Source organism: Marmota flaviventris, chromosome 16 (genome assembly GCF_047511675.1).
Source record: "Marmota flaviventris isolate mMarFla1 chromosome 16, mMarFla1.hap1, whole genome shotgun sequence".
Lineage (NCBI taxonomy): Eukaryota > Metazoa > Chordata > Mammalia > Rodentia > Sciuridae > Marmota > Marmota flaviventris.
This window is the reverse complement of record NC_092513.1, coordinates 77,087,599-77,108,992: the sequence shown is the minus strand read 5'-3', so window position 1 is coordinate 77,108,992 and position 21,394 is coordinate 77,087,599. Positions and strand designations below refer to the sequence as shown.

The window sequence follows — 21,394 nt, the reverse complement described above, 5'->3', positions numbered from 1 at the left end:
GGCAGACTACTTTATCAAGAAAAAAGAAGTTTATTTCGGCTCATGGTTCTTGAGGAGCATGGTCGAGGGGGGCTGTATCTGGTCAGTGTCCTAAGGTGGCACAGGGCAGAACATGGCAAGAGACAGGGAGCGGGTGATCGGGTGTGTGTTCAAGTCTGTCTCCTGGGGTTCCACCTTAATGACTTTATCTAATACTAACCAATTTCTTAAAAATAGAAAAAAAACAACACTGTAATCAGATTAGGTTTCTACTCTCTTAGTGACTCCGATTAGGGTTTGAATTTCAGTATGTGAAGCCTTGAGGGACACTGAAATCATACTCAAATCATAGAACGTCTACAATAATCTGTCAGTAATGTTTATACCGAAACATTCAATGGATTCAAGGAAGCAGGCAAATTGAGATTTTCAAAGTTGCCAACAGAGAGTTATTTAGGGAAAAGATGATCCATAAAAAGTGTGAAATAAAGTGTTACAGACAGAAAATTGCCCTTCAATTATGAAAGCTTGATGGAAGAAGTTGACCTTTTCTCTCCTGAGGGCTCGAATCTGCTGTCCACTTTGGTAGTGGAGAATATTTTCTAAGATTCTATGAATGCTACTGTCGACAGGATTCAGAAACAACCTGCAGACAAAGCACAGGAGGCTGATTTTATACTTTGGAACAGCTGGGCACAGTGGCACACACCTGTACTCCCAGTCACTCAGGGAGGCTGAGGCAGGAGGACTGCACTTTCAAAAGGCAGCCTCAGCAATTCAAGGAGGCCCTAAGCAGCTTAGCCAGACCCTGTCTCAAAATGAAAAATAAAAATGGGTTGGGGGATGCGGTTCAGTGGTTAAGTGATCCTGGATTCGATCCCTAGTACCATAAATAAATATGAAATTTAGAATAAATTGCAGTATTGGCTCTCAAAACTTAATTATTGGTGTATACTTTAAAATATAGCATAACTACCAAAACATCAGATAATGGGCTACAAAATAGTTTGGGTGTATCTCCTAGAACTCCTGTGGTAGAGGTTTGATCCCTAAGGTCGTATGTTAATGGTATGTGGAGGTGACATTGGGAGGTGGTTAGGGTTAGATTAGGTCAGGAGGTTGAGGCCCCCATGATACCATTGGTGGCTTTATAAGGAGAAGAGAGCCTAAGCCAGCACACTTACTGTGTGGCTACATGATGCTCTGAGCTCCCTCAGGGTGATGCAGAACCCTCACCAGCATGAAGGCCCTCCCCAGACACAGCCCCTTGGATCTCCAAGCTGAGTTAACTAACTTTCTCTCTCTCTCTCTCTCTCTCTCTCTCTCTCTCTCTCTCTCTCTTTTCTTTTTTCTTTTTGTATTAGGGATTGAACTCATGGTTGCTTAACCACTGAGCCATATCCCCAGCCTTTTTTTTTTTTTTTATATATATATTTTACTTAGAGTCAGGGTCTTGCTGAGTTGCTTAGGGCCTCACTAGTTTGCTGAGGCTGGCTTTAAACTCTAAATCCTCCTACCTCAGCCTCCCAAACCACTGGGATTATAGGCATGCACCGTCATGCCTGGCTAACTTTAAAAAAAAATTTTTTTTAAATTTTATTGGCTTTTTAAAATTATTCATGGCAGTAGAATCTATTTTTATATAATCATATTATCATGGAATATATCTTATTTTAACTAGGACCCTTGTCTTGTGAATGTACACAATTGGTAAGATTCACTTTGGTATATTTATATGTGTACATAGAAAAGTTGTGTCAGATTTATTCTACTGACCCCAGTTAACTTTTATTCTTTATAAATTATCCTGTCTCTGATATTCAGTTATTGCCACTGAAAACAGAATAAGACATGAGAGAATGTAATTTGTTAATTTCATAGATATGGTCTCAAATCATTAAGTCAGGACATTAAGATCTATTCAAGTCATGAGGGCATGATTTAAAATTATAAGGTCAGATGCCAGAAAAGGAGAATGGTTTTCAATCTTTTTAACAGTGGTTGTTTCTGAGAAGACAGAGTGGGGTCGTCTAAAGAAAGGGCCTGGGTTTCGACAAAAGAACATTTTATACTTTCCTTACATATTGTTAGTCAAGTGCACGCACTGTTATTTCTTGCTTGTTTTGAAGTTTACCATTTGTCGGTGGTTATTAAACATAGATCACTGCGGCTTTCTCCTGCCCTACTGGTAAGCTCAGTGGTTTGGGTGGGTCTGGGAAGGTTTAAACTGAGCATCCTGGGATGCCGCCGCCACGCTCTCCTTCCTGCTATCTTTGAGGACAGGCCTGCCACGCACACCCTGGACCCCAGTGACCTGCTACCTTCCGGATGTGCTTCATGATTACCCACCACCAACTCTATATAGAACTTTCCTGCTCCTCTGGTCTCTACCTGACCCTTCACCAATTAATTGTCCTTCCCCCTTTCCTTAATCTCCAGGTCTCAAAAAAGAGAAATCTACATTTCTTACTTAGTTTCTAGCAATCTCTTCAATTTTCATCATTGCCACACACTGAGCAACAGGATTTACCTCTTCACGACCCCACTGTATCATTTATAGGAAACCTTGCTCATCTTCCTTTATCTCCTGTGTTTCCAACCCAAAACTTTGCTTCCTATTTCTTTCATTTTTGATCCCTGACCTCATTTTCCTCAAATTGTGGGAGACGGAGAACAAATCCTATTGGACTCCCCAGTTTTTTTTATGATTTTTTTCTTTCAAATTTTGAGATTTTGTTTCTGTGATCATTTTAAATGAATCACATCATTCACAATCATCAAGGTAATGACCTTATATAACAGCCCAGTAGTGGCATCTGTTTACCTCTCACCTGCGTGGAGGTGCTCAGCACATCTAGTGCCCAGAAGGTCAGGTTCAATCAGGTTGTTGAGGCGGTGTCTTTTACATTGCCCTTGGGTATTTGTGGAGGTTTTCATTCAGGGTTATTATTTCTCATAGCATGGATGTGATGGAGCCGATGCTTTCTATTGTGAATATCTGGGATGTTTCCAATATCTGCCTATTAGGAATAAAGCTAAGCCTCTTACTTTTAATATGCTATTTTTTCACACAGAGATCCATGACCTGTTATTACATGCAATCAACTCTAGCTTCTCTTTTAAATTAACAGCTTTATGGCAATATAACTCTCCCAAATAAAATGTACACCTCAGTAGTTTTTAGCATATTCATACAGTTTTGACATTATTGCCACAAGTAATGTTGAGACATCTTCACTGCCAAAGAAACCCTGTACCCACTAATGATCACTTTCCATTTCTCCCCAATGCCTGTCTACTATATGTCTAGGCAGCCACAAATATACCTCTATTTTCTGTGTTAGCCAGCTTTCTGTCACTATAACAAAAATACCTGAGATACTTCACTTATCATGAGAAAAGGTTTATTTTGACTCACAGTTTTAGAGGTTTTCAGTCCAGGATTGACCCCTTTGCTTTGGGCCTTTGGTGGCATCTCATGGCAGGAGTAGCAAAATTTCAGCTCATGGCTGTGGAGTGAAAGAAAAAAAGAAAGAGACCAGGGTCTCCTTTGAGGAAGCACTCCCAATGACCCAAAGATCTCCCATCAGGTTCTACCGCCTCCCAATGGCACCCCTCTGGGAAATAAGCCTTTCCCACATGGATCTTTGGAGAATACTTAGATTTAAGGCACAGCAGACTATAAATTTACAGTTGTGCATATTTCATATAAGAGGGTTCAAATATGTGTGTGTGTTTTGGTTAACATTTCTTTCATTTGCACTAATGTTTTCAAGGTTTATTCACATTGTAGCCTGAATCAGTACTTCGTTCCTTTTTTATTTGGAGTAATATTTCCTTGTTATATTCTATTTCACTTATCCACCAAGTTGATGGATATTTGTATTGTTTCTACTTTTTGGCTGCTGTGAATAACATTGCTGTGAGCATTCATGTATAAGTTCTTGCATAACCATGTTTTCATTTCTTACGGGTATGTATCTAGGAGGGGGATTTCTGAGTCACATGATAATTTTATGTTGACCTTTTTAAGGTACTGACAGAATGTCTTCCAAAGAACCATGACCATTTGCATCTTGACTAGCAATGCCCCAGGGTTCCAGTTTCTCCACACCCCTACTAACATTTGATGGTGTCTGTTTTTGTTATTGTATATTGAAGCCATTTGAGTGGGTATGAGGTCGTATTTTGATAAGCTTTAAATTTGTTTATTTTGCATTTTCCTAATGACTAGTGATGTTGAGAATGTTGCCATATGCCTTCATATATTTTTTTCTGAAGAAATGACTATTCAACTCTTTTCCCCCACTTCTTAATTGGGTTCCTTGGTTGTTGAATTACAGAAATTGTACTGAAATTAATCCCATTTCAGATACATGATTTAAAAAACATTCTCCCATCCTCTGGATAGTGTCGTTTAATTCTGCCAAAGTCAAGTTTGCCCGGTTTTAATCTTATTGCTCACCAATGTAGTGTCACATCTATAAAATACTTTTTTAAAAAGACAGTATGAGAGTTGTTATCATAGTATGATATTCAGCGTTCACAGTTATGGGCTTGATTCAGTACCACCGGAAAAGTTACTTCATCCTTTTCCCATTTCCTCATGTTTGTAAAGGAGCATTCGTGTGTCTATCTGTAGGACTGTTGTTAGTGTTAAAAGATACGTGCATGGCACAGTGAACCATTATTCCTGGAACATAGTGTGTGCTCAATAAAAATCACTATTGTTAATACTATTATATTTGGAAAGTTCACTTGGGAAGCGTGTAAGAAGCTGATTAGTTTTATGGGGCAGAAATATTAATGGTAGTTTAAGTTTAGCACAAAGAAGAAAAAAACATTATTTAATCCAACATCATGAAGGTTTATGCCTATGTTTTCTTCCGAGAGTTTTTTAGCTTAGGTATTTGATCCGTTTGGTGTCACTTCATTATATGGTGTGAGGGAGGGCTCCATCGTCATTCTTCTGCGTGCGGACATCCAGCACATTTGTTGAAAGGGCTATTCTTTCTCCATTGAGTTTCCTTGGGAGCTTTATCAAAATCAATTGATTATTTCTGGACTCTGGATTCTATTCTAGGCCTCTCTATATCAATACTGTGCCAGTACCACGCTGTGTTGACTATTTTAGCCTTGTAGTGGATTCAGAGCACAAATTCTCTAGCATTTTTCTTTCATTTGTCTCCAACACAAAACTTTTGGTTTTGTTGATTTTTTCTCTAGTCTTTATTAATTCTGACTGTAACCTAAGTGTTCCTTGGATTTGGTTTGCTCTTTCCTCCTTACAGTTTTAAGGTGGAGCGTCAGGATTCTGACTTGAGGTCTGTGTTCTTTCTCCATAAGATGCTGGTAGCTACAATTCCCCTCTGGATGGTGTTCCTACCTCCTGCTCCCTTAACTTCTTGTCGCCTTCTTGCTCATTTTCCTTCCTTTCCATCTTCTTGCTCCTTGGTGACCCTTCTCTGCTTGATCCTTCCTGAAAGAAGCCAGACAACCCGTGGCTGGGGCTTGTGCTGAGTGCCTAGTGGTACCGTCTCGCACACCCTCCCTCCACAGCAGCCCCTGTGAAGAAGGGGGGCTTATCACCTCCACTTTATCACTCATGCACCTCAAATGCAGAAAGTTTAAGTAACTCGTCGAGTTCTTTTAATAGTATAAATCAGATTTGGCATTTGCTCTTCTCCTTCCACTCTCTCCCTGGGGGAGTTCTGTAGGATTTAGTGCTATTTTTGTATGGATGACATCCCTGTATCTATCATTAGCTTGTAGATCTCTGCTGAGCTTCTAAACGAAAGCCCCGTCACCTACCAGATGTCTCCCCCTCTGCCCTGCAGGCCGGACCCCTCTGCAGCTCCTTCCTGGCCACTACCTTGTCTCCAAACCTCCTTCCCGTGTCTGCCCTTTGGGTAATAACGCTGGCTCCTTCAGACTGACTCCCAGATGCCAGTTTACACCAACTTCCTGCCCTGGGATGAATGTTAGTGTTATTTCCTGTATTTGTTCCTTTCCATAAAATCCTTTCTTCTGACGGACATGCTTCTCATTCCCCAGCCATCTGGTGAGTTGCCTCCTGGGCTCCAGGCAGAATTCGATGCCCCACTAAATTCTTCTTGAGTCCTTGTTTGTAATTTCATGATAGCATCCTCCACATGGGGTGTAATGTTTCCATTCTTGAGGTTTTCTTCTATCTACTGCTAGAAGGTGAGCATTGAGGTTGCATAGTGTGTAGAAGGTATTGCATAAAGCTTGTGAAATAAATGAATAGTTCTAAGGTGAGGGAATATTATTTACAGCTGGAATAAGACTTGTTTGAGAGAGAGGTCATTGCAGAGTTATTGCCCCAGATCTCCCTCACAAATGCACATTAAACATTAGTCCCACCAGGGACATTATTCCTGATATCCCAGGTCTGATCAGGTGGTTCTTTTAGATCTCTCTTTTGCAGAACTAGTAGTGAGATATATATATATATATCTCACTCAGGATTGTGGTGCTCGGGATTGAACCCAGGGCTTTATGCATGCAAGGCAAGCACTCTACCAACTGAGCTATACCCCCAGCCTGTGATGTACATTTTTAAATATTTGTGAAGTTATATTTTTTATTCCGTCTGCTCCACTTGATTCTGAACTCTATGAGTAGACACTGCGTAGGTCTCACTTCTGCACAGTTGTCTCCTGTTCCTTCATCCAGAGCCTGGCCTGTAGCCAAAGCTCAATTGATATTTATCTGGACAAATGAAAAACAGTCACCATGATTCTTTTTATGTTTGGTAGTTGCTATCTCTATTTTGGTTGCTAGTTTTATTATGGAGATGCCTTAGCACCAAAGAGAAATGCTCACATATTCAGCAAACTCATAAAAAAAGCAAATCCCGTGGACCTAGAGATCTTTGGGTGATATTGGGATTTGGGGCTTGTTAGGACAGGTTTTCTTCCAGCTAGATTCTTGGACTCAGTTCTGGAGTTAAATAACCATAATACTAAACAAGTCTGAGTGAGAAAACCAGATTCCAAGCCTCACTTAGAGAATGCAGAGAGGACCTTCCAATCAGATTCCAAATGCCACTACTTTTTTTTTTTTTTAGATTTAACTTATATGACAATTTATTTAATTTGTCCCAACCCTACACTCTTGGGTTGATCTTGATTATTTCATGAGCATTGAATACATCAAACTCTTCAGCAGGCTCTCTTTTAGTTTTTCTTTTTAATGAACTTCCTGACATTTTTCTATTTCTTCTTTTATCATAGATGCTTCTGCAGTTTCTTTGTAGGTCTAGGATTCCAAAGTATGCACAAGAACAACTGAGGATTTGATGGAGCTAATTTGTAGGCAGATGTGTGTGTTGAAAGCAGAAGACGGGAGGTTGCAGTCTGGACTTTGATCTGACATTCTGTCTGCCAGGAGATTATATATATATTCATTGCCTAAACCCATTTCCTCCCATTGTTAATTATGTTTAATAATTTTTACTGGACTCTGAAAATGATTTTGCTCAGCAATGCTTATTATTATTCCATAATTACTCTAGGAATAGAAAGGGGAAAATGAGTACAATGCTTGTCTGCAGAAATGAATGGATTCCAGGATTCGAATCAGATTTACCTCTCGGTCTTAGTTTAAAAAATGTGAAGATTGCTTATTTCTCTGTTTTCTGCATGTTATGTCCTTCCTTGCCAAAGAGGAGACAGGATAAAAGATATTTGATGGTTTATAAATGAAAAAAACACATGCACAATTTCCATGGACCAGGGTTCAGGTTTGTAATGGAGGGAACTTCCATTCTACTTAGTTTTAATGACTGCTAATAATTTTAATGACAGCGAGCCTGGTGATATTCCATTCCTTGTGATTCTTAAAAATAAAACACATCATTTTAGGTTTGATGAATAAAACGACTATCCAAGCTTCTTGGTTAATTTTTAAGTCTTTCTACATAGTGGGGATAATCTATGCTTGAGTAATGTCCAGGACACCATGACCAGCCCTTTCTACAGACAGCCTGTGGCTGGCCTGGCATCCATAGTACCTTGGTTGGTGGCCCAGTCTTGTTCCTCACTGGCTGAATAACACTGTAGTCCTGAGCCCTTCTGTGTTTCCAGTTTCAACATTGAACATCAGAAATAGTGACACCAGCTTCTTCGAGGTGGTGGGATTTCATGAGTTAACATGAACTCTCAATAAATATTAAAAGCTTCCTCAGTCCTCCCTCCCAGTATTAAAAAAAAAAAAAAAATCACACATGCTGTGTGTGTGTGTGTGTGTGTGTGTGTGTGTGTCTTTCTTCAGGGCATTGGTGAATTTCTCATCTCCCCCATTGCCTATTCTTGATTCTGTCCCTCTTGGGCTGACTCTGCATCTCCTTTTTTTTTTTTTAATTTCTTACATATATGACAATAGTGGAGTGCATCACAATCATAATTATCCATTCACAACGCCATTTTTCGTAACTCTGTATATAAAGTATGTTCACTCCAAATTATGCCATTATACGTGAGCTCTTTATTATTATCATCATCATCATTATTATTGTTTTGCATTACAATTCTTAATACACCTTTATACCACAATTCACCATATCTCTGATTGTACATGAGGTATGTTGACACCAAACTCACATCTTCATGCATGTATCTTGTATAATGATGAGGGTCTCCTTCCACCATCCATGCTATTCCCCTTCTCCCTCCCTTTCCCTCCCACCCCTATTCCCTATCTTGAAGACTCTGCATCTTCTCCCTGAGCAGAGGGTCTGTGTGTGATGAAAGTTGCTCAGAGTCGAGATCCAAGAAGGAGAAAGAGACTGGTTCCAGTTAGCTCCTGCGCAGCTGGGCTGCCCTGTGGGAAGCTGAGGACTGGCCAGATTTATCGAACCTAGAATCGTGGATGTTTCTGAGTGAGATCTCTTCTTAGGCTGGGAGAGTGAAAGCAGAGTCAGAAAGAAAGCAAAGGCACACTGTTCAAAGTTGGTCTTTTATAAATTAACTCTCTCCCACACCTGGTTCCTTTGCTAGGTGTCTCCGGGTGGACGGTCGGAGCCCCCCAGCAACATGCCTGAGCAGAGCAATGACTACCGGGTGGCCGTGTTTGGGGCAGGGGGCGTTGGCAAGAGCTCCCTCGTCCTGCGGTTTGTGAAGGGCACCTTCCGGGAGAGCTACATCCCGACGGTGGAAGACACCTACCGGCAGGTGATCAGCTGCGACAAGAGCATCTGTACCCTGCAGATCACCGACACCACCGGGAGCCACCAGTTCCCGGCCATGCAGCGCCTGTCCATCTCCAAAGGGCACGCCTTCATCCTGGTGTACTCCATCACCAGCCGCCAGTCCCTGGAGGAGCTCAAACCCATCTACGAGCAGATCTGCGAGATCAAAGGGGACGTGGAGAGCATCCCCATCATGCTGGTGGGCAACAAGTGCGACGAGAGCCCCAGCCGCGAGGTGCCGAGCGGCGAGGCCGAGGCCCTGGCGCGCTCCTGGAAGTGCGCCTTCATGGAGACCTCGGCCAAGCTCAACCACAACGTCAAGGAGCTCTTCCAGGAGCTGCTGAACCTGGAGAAGCGCAGGACCGTGAGCCTCCAGATCGACGGCAAAAAGAGCAAGCAGCAGAAGAGGCGAGAGAAGCTCAAGGGCAAGTGCGTGGTCATGTGAACGCCTGTCCCCGGAGGAGCCTCTGCTGTCCCCCTGGCCTCGCCCCTTCCCCACCCCACGTGATCCGTCGTCCGGGCAGCATGTCCGATGCCCACGTGTTGAACATTGCACCTGACCGAGGCCCGCCCTAGCGTCCTGAAGAAGGCATCCCACACCCCCACCAATAATGACGACAAGCCACCCTTCCGTGGAGTTGCCAGGCGGTGACCAGGAAAGCCAGCACGCTCAGCATCCCAGGGGACTGAGGGAGGTGACAGTCATCTATGAGGGCGGCTTCTGCCGTGAGGAGGTAGGAAGACCCATACCCTTCAAAGCAGGAGGAGCTGGGAGGGCTGAATGTCATCTACCTGCACGAGAGAGAGCCAGAGCTACTGGCACCAACTCCAAACCAGCCATTTCTCTCTGCTCAGAAGTCAGTGACATCTTTGGGGGGAGGAGGGAACGATCAGGCAGAGTTCGTGGGAAATCCAGTTGGTCCAAAGTGAACCACGGTGGCTCCCTTCCATAGATTTTTAACTGTATTAAAGATCAAGTAAGACAGCCTTCCTCAAAGGATGTGCATTCTCAGTTAATTCCCACCCGACCCTACCCTAAAGGGATGTATTCACCTCCTACAGACCTAGTGAGCAAGTGTCATGTTAACTTACTCTACTTATTATTTATGTTCACATACAAGGATGAGTTCACTAATAGCACACTGCTGTGTCAGAAGTTCTTCGATTTTTGAGTAAAGGTATTGTGACATTATTATTCAAACATCGCAATAATGTTCCTGTGTTATACTTTGAGGGTTTTAGAATGTGAAGTTTCTTTCCTTTCGCCCGTGAGGGCTATAACTTCTACCCCTCAGATTTTAAATTCAAGCAAATAAAGTAGCTATTTTTAGAATAAAAAAATTCCCCCTCCCCTCCAAGATTTTTGTTTTCCTCTTTAATAACTTGATCTGTACCCAGCTGGGTAACAGCCAACAAAGGCCATCCAGTGACCAGAAGCACATCATTTTTCTAACTGACGTGAACATGTATATGCTACACTTTGCACCTTCATGAAATATTTTGCAACAGAAGTTGTTCACTGTGTTTTTGATGACCTATCCAAATCAGGACTGTATTCCTGGACAATGCATTTAATCAATAGCAAACTCTTGCATGTTCTATTACACACATCCTTAAAGAGCTGTTCAATGCAGTGTCCACCCTAGAAACCATGGTCCTCTTCTCTTAATGATTGTGTGTGCATCCTTAATACTTCAAACCAAATTCCAGCCACTGGTTCCTGCAGGAGGCATGGGAGGTGATGGTGTCTGTAGACAGGCTGGCTGTTCTGACCTGGGCAGAGCCTGCTCAGCTTAACCATTCTGCCATGGTGGTTGGGCTCTGCTTCTTGAGAAATTCCCACAAAGCCTGAGTTTTCCTGTTTTAGTTGGCAGAATGCATGCCTGCCCCAACTGGTGGATCATCCTCTTGGCCATCTGGGCAGGCAGCAGTACCACGCTTCTTGCAGACAGGGTCTTCTGGATGTTGGGCATCAGTGCCAACCCCAGGCAGGGCTTCCCAGCTGGAGATGTTACACAAACTGCCTTCTGCACCTGCTATTTTGGTGACCCTTCCTATGCAGGGTTTCCTGTCACAGCCACATAGACACCTTCATCCTCCAAAGCATACTTGTGCTCTCAGTGTTTCCTAGTTTCCTTTAGTCCTTTCTTATTCAATTCCCTTATCTGGTCTTATCCCGGGGCTCTACCAGTGACTCTCCCTGGTGATGTATTTAGTGTGTAGGAGGTGCCTTCGAGAACCTCTTGGCTTCAAGGTCTTACCATCTCTTTGGGATTCTAGAAAAAAATTCCCTTGTCTTTACCTGGGGAAATGATCATGCCGAGAAAGGGAGCCAGCAGGGAGCTCAGATAATTGGGGCATTTCTAGGCCCTCTTTAAATTCTTCATACAGGTGCCTTCCAAAGGCCATTCCATGGTATTCCATAACATTCCCAATGAGATCTCGTTGTTGGATATTCTGGAACATGTTTTTCAACATGTCCCTACATAGTTTTTCCTATTCTCAGAGATTATTAGTTTGTCACTCGAATGTGAAGGAAATGGAAGAAGTTACAGAACTTTATGGCGAACGGGGATTGTCCAGAGTTGGGTGTGTTCTTTCTAACAGTAAACTATGATCTTTGCCACCAGCTGTCATGTTAATAAGGCGTTTATTGTGAATGCTTCCTGCCAAGTGTCCCATTTCCAATTCCCACCCAAAATGAGTCAGGATTTCTTTCCTTGGAAGCCAATAGCCAATTTCTCCATGTTTGAGTGCTTGGGGCTTCATCAATTTGAGGAGCTTATAATTCTTGACAATCTGAGCTCACTCAGGATACACTCCATTCCTTTGTTCTTTGCCTGAGGGTTTATAGGGTAGGAAGAAAGGAAGCCTTCATCCTGGGGCTCCATTCTGCCATCATTTTTTGTGAACCCAACTGAGGATGGTTATATCATCCTCGTCTTTCAGGAGCTCCCCAACTGACTTGGGACTTGAGGGGTTAGTAGCACTGAGCAGGTGGATTTCAACATGTGCTTGTTCCCATCCTCAAATATGGAGTGGTGATTCCTGAGAATATGTCCTACACTGCACATGGGTGCAAATGTTTTTTAACCCAGTCCTAGAAAGTTATAAAACTCAAAATATTGCTTTGAAGATGGCACTGTGGGATTACGCATGGGGCTCCATGAGTTCCCTTCTGTCCCCACTGGTCCCCTCTCCATCCAGTGACAAGCCATTGGCATGCATACAATGCAGCAAGACCAACACAAGAGCAATATTGAATTGTTCACTCTATCTAAAATTATATATATTATATAGTTTATCTTCCTGCGTTTTTGAAATATTAAAGTAGTAAACTGTACATATCTGTAAGCTAGTATATTTGTTTCACTGTTTGTAATATTTAAGAAAGGCTCATTCTTTGTAGAACAAAAGATGTACTCAATATTTTAAAAAATTGCTCTGTGATACTTTTTTTCTCCCCCAAATTTGTAATGTGTTGCACCTACATAAGCTCTCTGGAAATATCCATAACGAATGGGACACGTGTAAATCCCTGAAGATATCTTGGAATTCAGTAGCCCACAGATCGTCTGTAGACAAAGTATTTGCAGAGCATGACTTTTATATGTGTGGGATATCAATATGTATATTTATATTAAGGTGTATCTATTGTTACAATTCCATTCTCTTATATTTTATTTACTCTGCAGGTCTAAAAATCACCCTTGCATACAAGTTTCTAGTTGCAGTGATGTTCTGAAAATCATGGAACATATTACAATAAAGTTTCAGATAATGACACCCTGGCTGGGAGGTGCTGATGTCTCTTGTCTGTAAGTGTGTGGTGGATGTGTGATGGTCTTCACTGGCTGCAGATGTGTATGCTGGCCAGCTTATGATGGGATGTCTTGGGAGACCTTGGGAATGGGGAAGTCCTGCTGATCCCTGTCACTGGGTGGAAATGAAGTTGATGTTTCACACAGGGACAAGTGAAAGGGAAAGGGTAGAGGGGCCCACTTGGCTCAAAATAGGAGGGGAGAAAAAAACTATTCTTTCAACTCTGCACCCTTCCCCACTCCAGGCTATGAAATGAGTTTGTGATAGAAAACCTACGTACCTTCTGCAAGGTGGGTGAGACTCAATCAAGAGGAGCTTAATGATCATAAAGCGTTTGAAGGTGTCGTGTCACATAGTGAGCTTTCAGTGGTGACAAATGAAACCAGCAGCCCACAGGACTCTACCTGGAAAGTTCACTGCAGTGTGAAAATCAATCTATGCAAGTAAAGAAACCACCAGCAACTTCCCATTTCTTGAAGCCTCTCTGTCCTGTTTTCTGCCAGCCACTCCCTACTCCAGTCTCTGTCTCCTTTCAATTCTTATCCCCCATCAGTGTCGCTACATTATTCAGAGTTTCCCGTTTATGCAGATAATTACAATTAGCAGGTCCCATTAGGCCCCATTAAAGGACATTCTGGTACTTATTAAACTTTAATGTGCAAATGAAGCACTCAGGGCTGGGATTCAGAAACCTCTGAGACAGGTGGGGTGGGACCTGGGATTCTGCATTTCTGGCAGGCTCTACTAGAGGCCCACAGACTGCTCCTTTTCCTTTTTTCCTTTTCCCAAATGAGAAAATTTTTTCCCTGTTCTTATTGGTGTATTATCATCATGTTGAACATGATGGTGAAATTTGTTGTTACATAATCGCACACACACTCCATACAACAAAAGAATTTGGCCAATATCATTTCTCTTTCTCTTCCCTTCCCTTCTCCCTTTCTTTCCTCTGCTGATCTTTGAATTTTTAGGGAGATCGCCCCCTGCCACACATGCACGCATCTTTCTTTTTTTTTTTTTCATTGATTTAAAAAAAATAAACCACAGTGGAATGCATTACAATTCTTATTACATGTGTACAGCACAATTTTTCATATCTCTGCTTGTATATAAAGTATGTTGATACCAATCCGTGTCTCCATACATGTACTTTGGATGATGATGTCCATCACATTCCACCATCCTTGCTAACCCCCTGCCCCTTCCCTTCCCCTCCCACCCCTTTACCCCATCTAGAATTCATCTGTTCCTCCCATGTTTCCCTTCCCTACCCTCCTATGAGTCAGCCTCCTTATATCAGAGAAAACATTCAGCATTTGTTTTTTGGGGGGATTGGCTAACTTCACTTAGCATTATCTTCTCCAGTGCCATCCATTTACCTGTAAATAACATGATTTTATTCTCTTTTATTGCTGAGTAAAATCTGGTTGTGTATATAGGCCACATTTTTTTTTTTTTATCCATTCATCCACTGAAGGGCATCTAGGTTGGCTCCACAGTTTAGCTATTGTGAATTGTGCTGCTATAACCATTGATGTGGCTGTGTCCCTGTAGTGTGCTGTTTTTAAGTCCTCTGGGTATAGACCACAGAGAGGGATAGCTGGGTCAAATGGTGGTTCCATTCCCAGATTTCCAAGGATTCCGCCCTAGCTTCCACATGAGAGAGACAATGTAAACCCCTTGACCTTCTGGTTTGGCTTATTTCACTTTATCTTCTCAAGTTCATCTATTTCCCTGCAAATGATATAATTTTATTTTTCTTTATGGCTGAATAAAACTCCATGGTGTATCTTACCACCTTTTCTTCAACCATACATCTGTTGATGGACCCCTAGGCTGGTCCTATAGTTCAGCTATTGGGAATTGTGTTACTCTAAACAGGGGTATGCTTGGATTGCTTTAGTGTGATGCCTTTAAACTCTTTAGTATAAATACTGAGTTTATTTTTGCTGGGCATAGACCTCTCTCTAGGAGCAAGGCTATAATCTACTTGTTTTCCAATTTTGCTGCACTTTGAAATCACCTGGAGAAGTTTGGCTGACTCCTGATTCTCAAATCTCTCTCCAGAAATTATGATTTAGCAGCTCAGAAATGTGGCATCCTCTCAGGGTATTTAAAAGGCCCCAGGTAATTATGGAATCAAGTTTAAGAACAGCTGCTATTAGCCAAAGTTAATTGCAAATGCTGGCCAACTCCCTAAACCTCCCGGGGTAGTGTGAGGGAGGGGTTGCTTGCAAACCAAGTTCCCTCTCAGTGAATATTTTCCAGGTAGCACATTGGTGGTATCTGTGTGAGGCTGTTGGTCTCTTCTATTACAGTATCTCCCAATGTCACTGAGAGAAAATTGTAACTCAGGCATAGAGTTGGCACCCACCTGTGCTACCTGGGAGGAATTACATCAGTGCCAGGTGTGAGGTGATGTTATTTGTCTTGGATCGGAGCTGTCACAGCTGTCTAGAGTGTCCAACCCTCACCCTGACCTAGTCTCAGTATGGCGCGTGCACCATTCTTGGCCGGGACTCAAGTTCCTTTGGCTCCTGGGAATACAGAAGACCCAGCTGCAGTGCTACCTTGCAGCTGGGGACTATGTTTGCACGGTTCCTTTGACTCAAGGTACTAGCTCTGCCCAGCCAATGTGCTTCCTCACACTGGGCCATGAACGCTCATGCCTTTATATTTTCCCATTTCTGGATTATTCTCACTTACTTTCCATCTTCATTGACTTTTTCTTAAGTAAAAGAGGTTTTTATCCATCCTGATCTATCCCAAGTCTTCATGGACCCAAAGAGGCAGGCATCTGTCTGACATTTTAGTACCACTTCCATTGCCAGAGTACCCTAGTTATCATAAGACTGCGTTCATTATTGGTTTCCCTTTATAACTCCTTAGTCTCTTTGCCGCAAGCAACATGGAAGGGGTTAGTTTAGGTCACAGTGTACTATTACTCAGCCATAAATGGATGGATCTGGAGACTATCACACTAAGTGAAATAAACCAATCCCAAAAAACCAAAGGTGGACTGTTTTCTGTTAGATAGAAGCTAACCCACAAAGGGTGTTTGTGTGGAGAATAGAAGTTCAGTGCCTTAGATAAAGGGGAATGAAGGGAAGGGAGGAGGAACAAGAAAAGGAAAGACAGTGGAATGAATCTGTTGTGACTTTCCTATGTTCATATATGAAGACCCCAGAGTGAATCTCACCCTCATGGGCATCCACAAGAAATGAACATAAAAAATACCTCTGGGTAAATGGCAGAAAGATCAATAGAGGGAAGGAAGCAGAGGGTGAGAAAAGGGAAGGAGATGGAGAGGTACTGATGTCAGAAAAAGAATAATGTGTATTCCATGCTGGTATAATTACGTCCAAATGGATTCTCTTGTCATGTATAATTAAACAATACAATAAGAAAAAAGGAAACCAACATTTTCCCACTGAACATCTGTAGGCACCATTCTTTTTTTTTTTTGGTCCTGGGGATTGAACTCAGGGGCACTCGACCACCGAGCCACTTCCCCAGCCCTTTTTTGCATTTTATTTAGAGGCAAGGTCTCTTTTTTGAGTTGCTTAGTGCTTCGCCATAGCTGAGGCTAGCTTTGAACTCCTGCGATCCTCCTGTCTCAGCCTCCCAACCTGCTAGGATTATAGGCATGGGCCACTGTGCCCAGCAGCACCATTCTTAATGATTTTAAGATAAAAGAGAAATAAAGTAGAAGTGAAATCTCTTCTTAATTCTAGCAAAAGTTCTAGACAGCCTTGTGCATGCAAGGCAAGGACACTTCCAATTGAGCTATATCCCCAGCCCCTGCAGTCTTGTTAATAACAAATACACATTGGCATTTAAGAAGTTCCTTTCAAAGTGCTCTTCATGACTTAGTGTGTTCTCACTGTGCACACATGCTCCAGCACAACAAGAAAACAGCCCCAAAGTCGGGTACTACAGAATACCCTCTTCACTCCCATTACAATGTTAGGATACACATCAGGAACTCAGAGCGGGCTGGGAGATGGGCCTCCACACCTCTGGTTCATATTCTCAAAGACTGGTATTTCTCTTCTTGTCAACTTTCACCTTTTAAAATTCGAATAAGAAATGAATAAAGAAAATCTTTACAATATAAATAAATGAAGTATTGTAAAGGATGAACTTATCAAACACTTGTAGTGTTTTTTTTTTTTACTCCTGTTTGACAGACATATTTTTAAAAAATATTTTCCATTTTAATTCAACTTTATTTCTTTATTCGCAATGCTAGGGATCCACAGCCTTGCACATGATAGGCAAACGTCCTACCACTGAGCAACATTCTCTTTTTCTTTTATTGTGATGGAACAAGGCAGGGCGGGGCAGACAGTTTGGGGTAATTCCAGTGGGCTCTGAGATTTGAGGGCTGTCCCTACTGTTGTCTGTCAGCTGGCCCTCAGATGATGGGGGCAGGGAGAGTCTGGTGGAGGAGGTGGGTGGGCTAGACGGGAGATGGGTAGGTTTTGGACTGCTCAGTTTGCATATGAAAGGTGTGCTTTTAGGGATGTCCTTAACTGTTCCTAGTAACTGGCTAATCCTGAGAGGGGCATCCCTCCAAATTAGCAAAATCCCAGGTGTCAAGACTCCTGAAATGCAGGAAATAGAAAGGCATAATTTATAGACTGTGGATCTCTCCCATGCCCAGGATGGCAATGTGTCATGAGAGGGTGGAGTGGCTCAATCATCATTTCCCCAACATGTTACAATTTCCCAAACTTGTTGGAGAAATAAAGGAAGGTCATAGCATAAATAATGCAAAATTGCAGGCAAACGCTGATAAACACAGGGGCTGGGAAACACCTTCTAAAGTTGAACGAAGCTGCACACAGTGGCACATGTCTGTAATCCCAGCTGCTTGGAAGGCTGAGGCAGGAGGATCGGGAGTTCAAAACCAGCCTCAGCAACTTAGTGAGGCCCTAAGCAACTCAGCGAGACCCTGTTTCTAAATAAAATATAAAAAAAAATGCTGGGGATGTGGCTCAGGGTTAAGAACCCCTGGGTTTAATTCCTGGCATCAAAATAAATACATAAATTTGAATGAAATAAATGACTATGTCTTGAGTCCCTTTTGAGTCTCAGGCTCTTTGGCCAGCATCACCGGAAACATGAAAACAGAGTCCACTGAGAAGCCCCATCCACCATCTTAGTGTCCTGAACTGCGCCAGAATAATCAACCTCTGACAGTTGTTCACAGTTGGCGCTTATTCCTCTGAGTTAGAGTTTTCTGATTGGTAGAAATGGAGGACCAGTAAGAGACCCTGACCATGCAATGAAATCCAGTACCCTCGAGACTGATCAGGAGAATCCATGGTTCCTAGAATACACTGTGTCCTCCACACACAGGACAGTTGGACCATGCTTTTCTTGATCACAGTGCATCCAGGGGTCCCAGTCCTCCGTGCAGGGGGTCTTTAAGTGTGCAGACTATTGGCTGTCCAGTGTGAAGGAGGGTGGAGGCATTCCCAAACCCAGAGATGCTCATCCTCACTTCTACTCACTCCCTTGGTCCCTTGCGGTCAGGGGCCAGTTCCCACTGGGTCATAAGAACTGATTTGTTTCCCAAGTTCTCAATCAGTAACTTGAAATGGGCCTTGGCCAGAATATTTCCATCTTGAAAAAGACTCTACACCTGGGTCTTCTCTCTCATTCTGGGAGCTGTATTTTGTAAACATGCATCACACACTACTGCTCGCAGTGGGTGCAGAGTGTTATTTCTCCTTCTCTCTGTGTCCTTCTCTGCATCCTTCCTTTTCTGGTTCATCGTGATCCACCTTCATTCTCCTGTCACCCAGAATCTTCTTCCCTGGTCTCCCCAGGCATCTGTCACCACCGTGGTGTTAAACTCATCATTAGGAAATTATGCATTTGCAAGCCATATAATGACATCCTAGTCAGTAGCAGACCACACGTATGATCATTATCTCATGATTATGATAGGGAGATATAGAAGGGCTGGGGCAGTCAGGGAAAAATGGCCAGTGGGGATACTGGGGTGGGACCAGAACAAAGGAGCATGGAGAGAGTCTTCTGATGAGGTCAACTTCCTGCTTGGTGAAATTGCTCATGGACACAAGCAGGGGATCCAATCAGACAGACACGTCGGTGCTCGAAAGTGGGGAATTCAGAAGAAAAACTAAAACAGGCTCACGGACACAGGGGACACTGATCAAGCATGGAGGACATAAGGAAAGGAGGAAATTCCAGAAACCATAAAAAGAACAGGCCAAACTCCCCCACTGGATTCCCAGCTCTAGGGCCCCGTCTCTTTGGAGAAGTCTGTCTCTGTTGCTTTTGCAGAAACCCCGCTGCTTGCTTGCTGACTCTGTGTTTCAGTCAGCCTTTTTTTTTTTTTTTTTTTTTTTTTGCTGCTGTGATTAAAAGACCTGCCCAGCACAATTGCAGAGGAGGAAAAGTTTATCTGAGGACTCACAGTTTCAGAGGTCTTAGTTCATAGAAGGCAGGCTCCATTCCTCAGGGTTCCAGGTGAGGCTGAACTTCAAGGCCAGAGAGTATGGCAGAGGGAAGCAGCTCACATGATGATCAGAAAGTAGAGAGACTCCACTCTCCAGATACAAAAATATATACCTACAAGCCACGCCCCAATTCCCACCCCCTGCAGCCACACCCCCCACTTCAGTTGCCACTCAGTTAATCCCTATCTATCGGGGATTAATCCACTGATTGGGTCCAGGCTCTCACAACCCAGTCATTTCTCTTCTGAACCTTCTTGCATAGTCTCACATGTGAGCTTTTGGGGGCACCTCACACCCAAACCCTAACACTCTGGGTCCTATTCTTTAACTTTTTGCTGAACAGATGCAATAAACCCAGCACCCCTAGATGGTAAAACAGAACTGAAAACTTCCTATTTCACAGTGACAGGGTAGCTGTCATAACATCATAGCACAACACATTTCTCATTGCTTGTGGTGATTCTGGTGTAACCAGTCTTACTGAGAAGCCAGTTATATTAAGTACAGCACGTGATTACAGACGGTGCATACTTTATATGAGGACTACAGGCTTTGGGCTTGTTTAAGCATGCGCGGTGATGTGCAAAGAAGGATGACGAGATCATTTAGCAAAGCCCTTCCCAGAAGTTATCCTTTTTTTTTTTTTTTTAAAGGACACAGGACTGTAATTTTGAGAGCCAGTAACCACATGATGAATATTCATGGGCATTTTGGAAATATTCTTAGAAGTATTTAAAAGACACATAAAATATTGTTTAACCCAGATGGCCCAATATTGCCCTTTCAACATAGAAAACGAACGTGGAATACAAGAGAAACAATCTCATGCCTAGAGGTACCCTTTGCAGCCTTAATTAGTAGAAGATTGGTAAAAATTTAAAAGTCTGACACAGCACAGAGCACTGTGTGCCACTGAACCATAAGTGATTTTTGCAAGAGCCATCCCGAGGCTCTGTCAGTGACTTAATTATCAAAGCAAACTTAAATTGGGTTCACAAAGTCAAGAAAGTGTGTTCTATAGAGGATGCATTTTAATGGAAAAGTTTTTCTGGGTAGAGCTCAAATGAAGTCAGGAAATTAAATTACCTGGAACACTCCATTAATTGAAGACTCCTCTTAATTGAGATTTTTTTTTTCAATCACATTTAAAACAGAAAGCTTTGTAGTGTCTTTAGGGCTGTTGGCCTCTGCTGTAGGTAGAGAGAGTGATGTCAAAGCCATCAAGAGCTATGATTGACAGCAGATTGCAATGCCAGTTTCCCTGCTTAACTGGGAGTGATGATCATGTCACTAGGATTAAATGAGACTGCAGATAGGTAACAGATCTGGCACGGTGTTGGCTTGTAGTAAACACTGTTCTGTAGCAGTGATTATATCCATTCAAGGAGAGCGGGGGCCCAGGCAGGACATGGGAGAGCGCCTTTACTACCCTACCGCCTGCAAACCCCCACTCTTTCTTTCTTTTCTAATTGTAAGGCCACGCTTTCTACTAATTAAGGAGGATTGAAGTAAAATATGGAGTTTAGGATTGCTGTGCTATAAACATTCTTTTTTCGGTTACATTTTTCACTGTTTCCTTCCACACTCTTTCAAAATCCACTGTCGCTTTCATTCACGCACAACTCAGAATAGCTGCTTTCAGGAACTGCTAAATATAGGCAGTTCAAAATAGCCATTTTTACCCTTCCTTTTAAAGATTTTTTTTTTTTTTTTACATTCTGAGTTCTTTGTGAGGGGGTTTGCAGTGGGCTCCTGCTCCCTCTTCCTGAGGCAGATCTCGTGACTCCTTATGAAATCAGGAGGACTGCCAGGCTGGCTGGGGCTATTGGCCATCTTGCTGGGGGCCAGGGTCTCCATGAAAGGTAGGACCCCCTCCAAGAAGCATCAT

The 21,394-nt window shown here is 42.7% G+C and overlaps 1 protein-coding gene and 1 long non-coding RNA gene across 2 annotated transcripts in view; one reads left to right on the top strand and one right to left on the bottom strand.

Annotated features, from left to right (window-relative positions):
- The window catches only part of Diras2 (DIRAS family GTPase 2), a 28,026-nt gene extending 17,640 nt beyond the window's left edge, over positions 1-10,386 (top strand). The window contains exon 2 of the mRNA XM_027955439.3: positions 9,000-10,386. Coding sequence (XP_027811240.1) covers positions 9,036-9,635 — 600 coding nt within the window. The 5' untranslated portion in view covers positions 9,000-9,035 and the 3' untranslated portion in view covers positions 9,636-10,386. The remainder of the gene's footprint in view (positions 1-8,999) is intronic.
- LOC114107946 (uncharacterized) lies at positions 43-19,566 on the bottom strand. Its single transcript, XR_003585387.2, has 3 exons — positions 19,464-19,566; positions 3,398-3,488; positions 43-625 (listed from the first exon to the last, which is right to left on the bottom strand). It is a non-coding gene; the product is annotated as an uncharacterized lncRNA (long non-coding RNA).
- Positions 19,567-21,394: the final 1,828 nt, after the last annotated feature.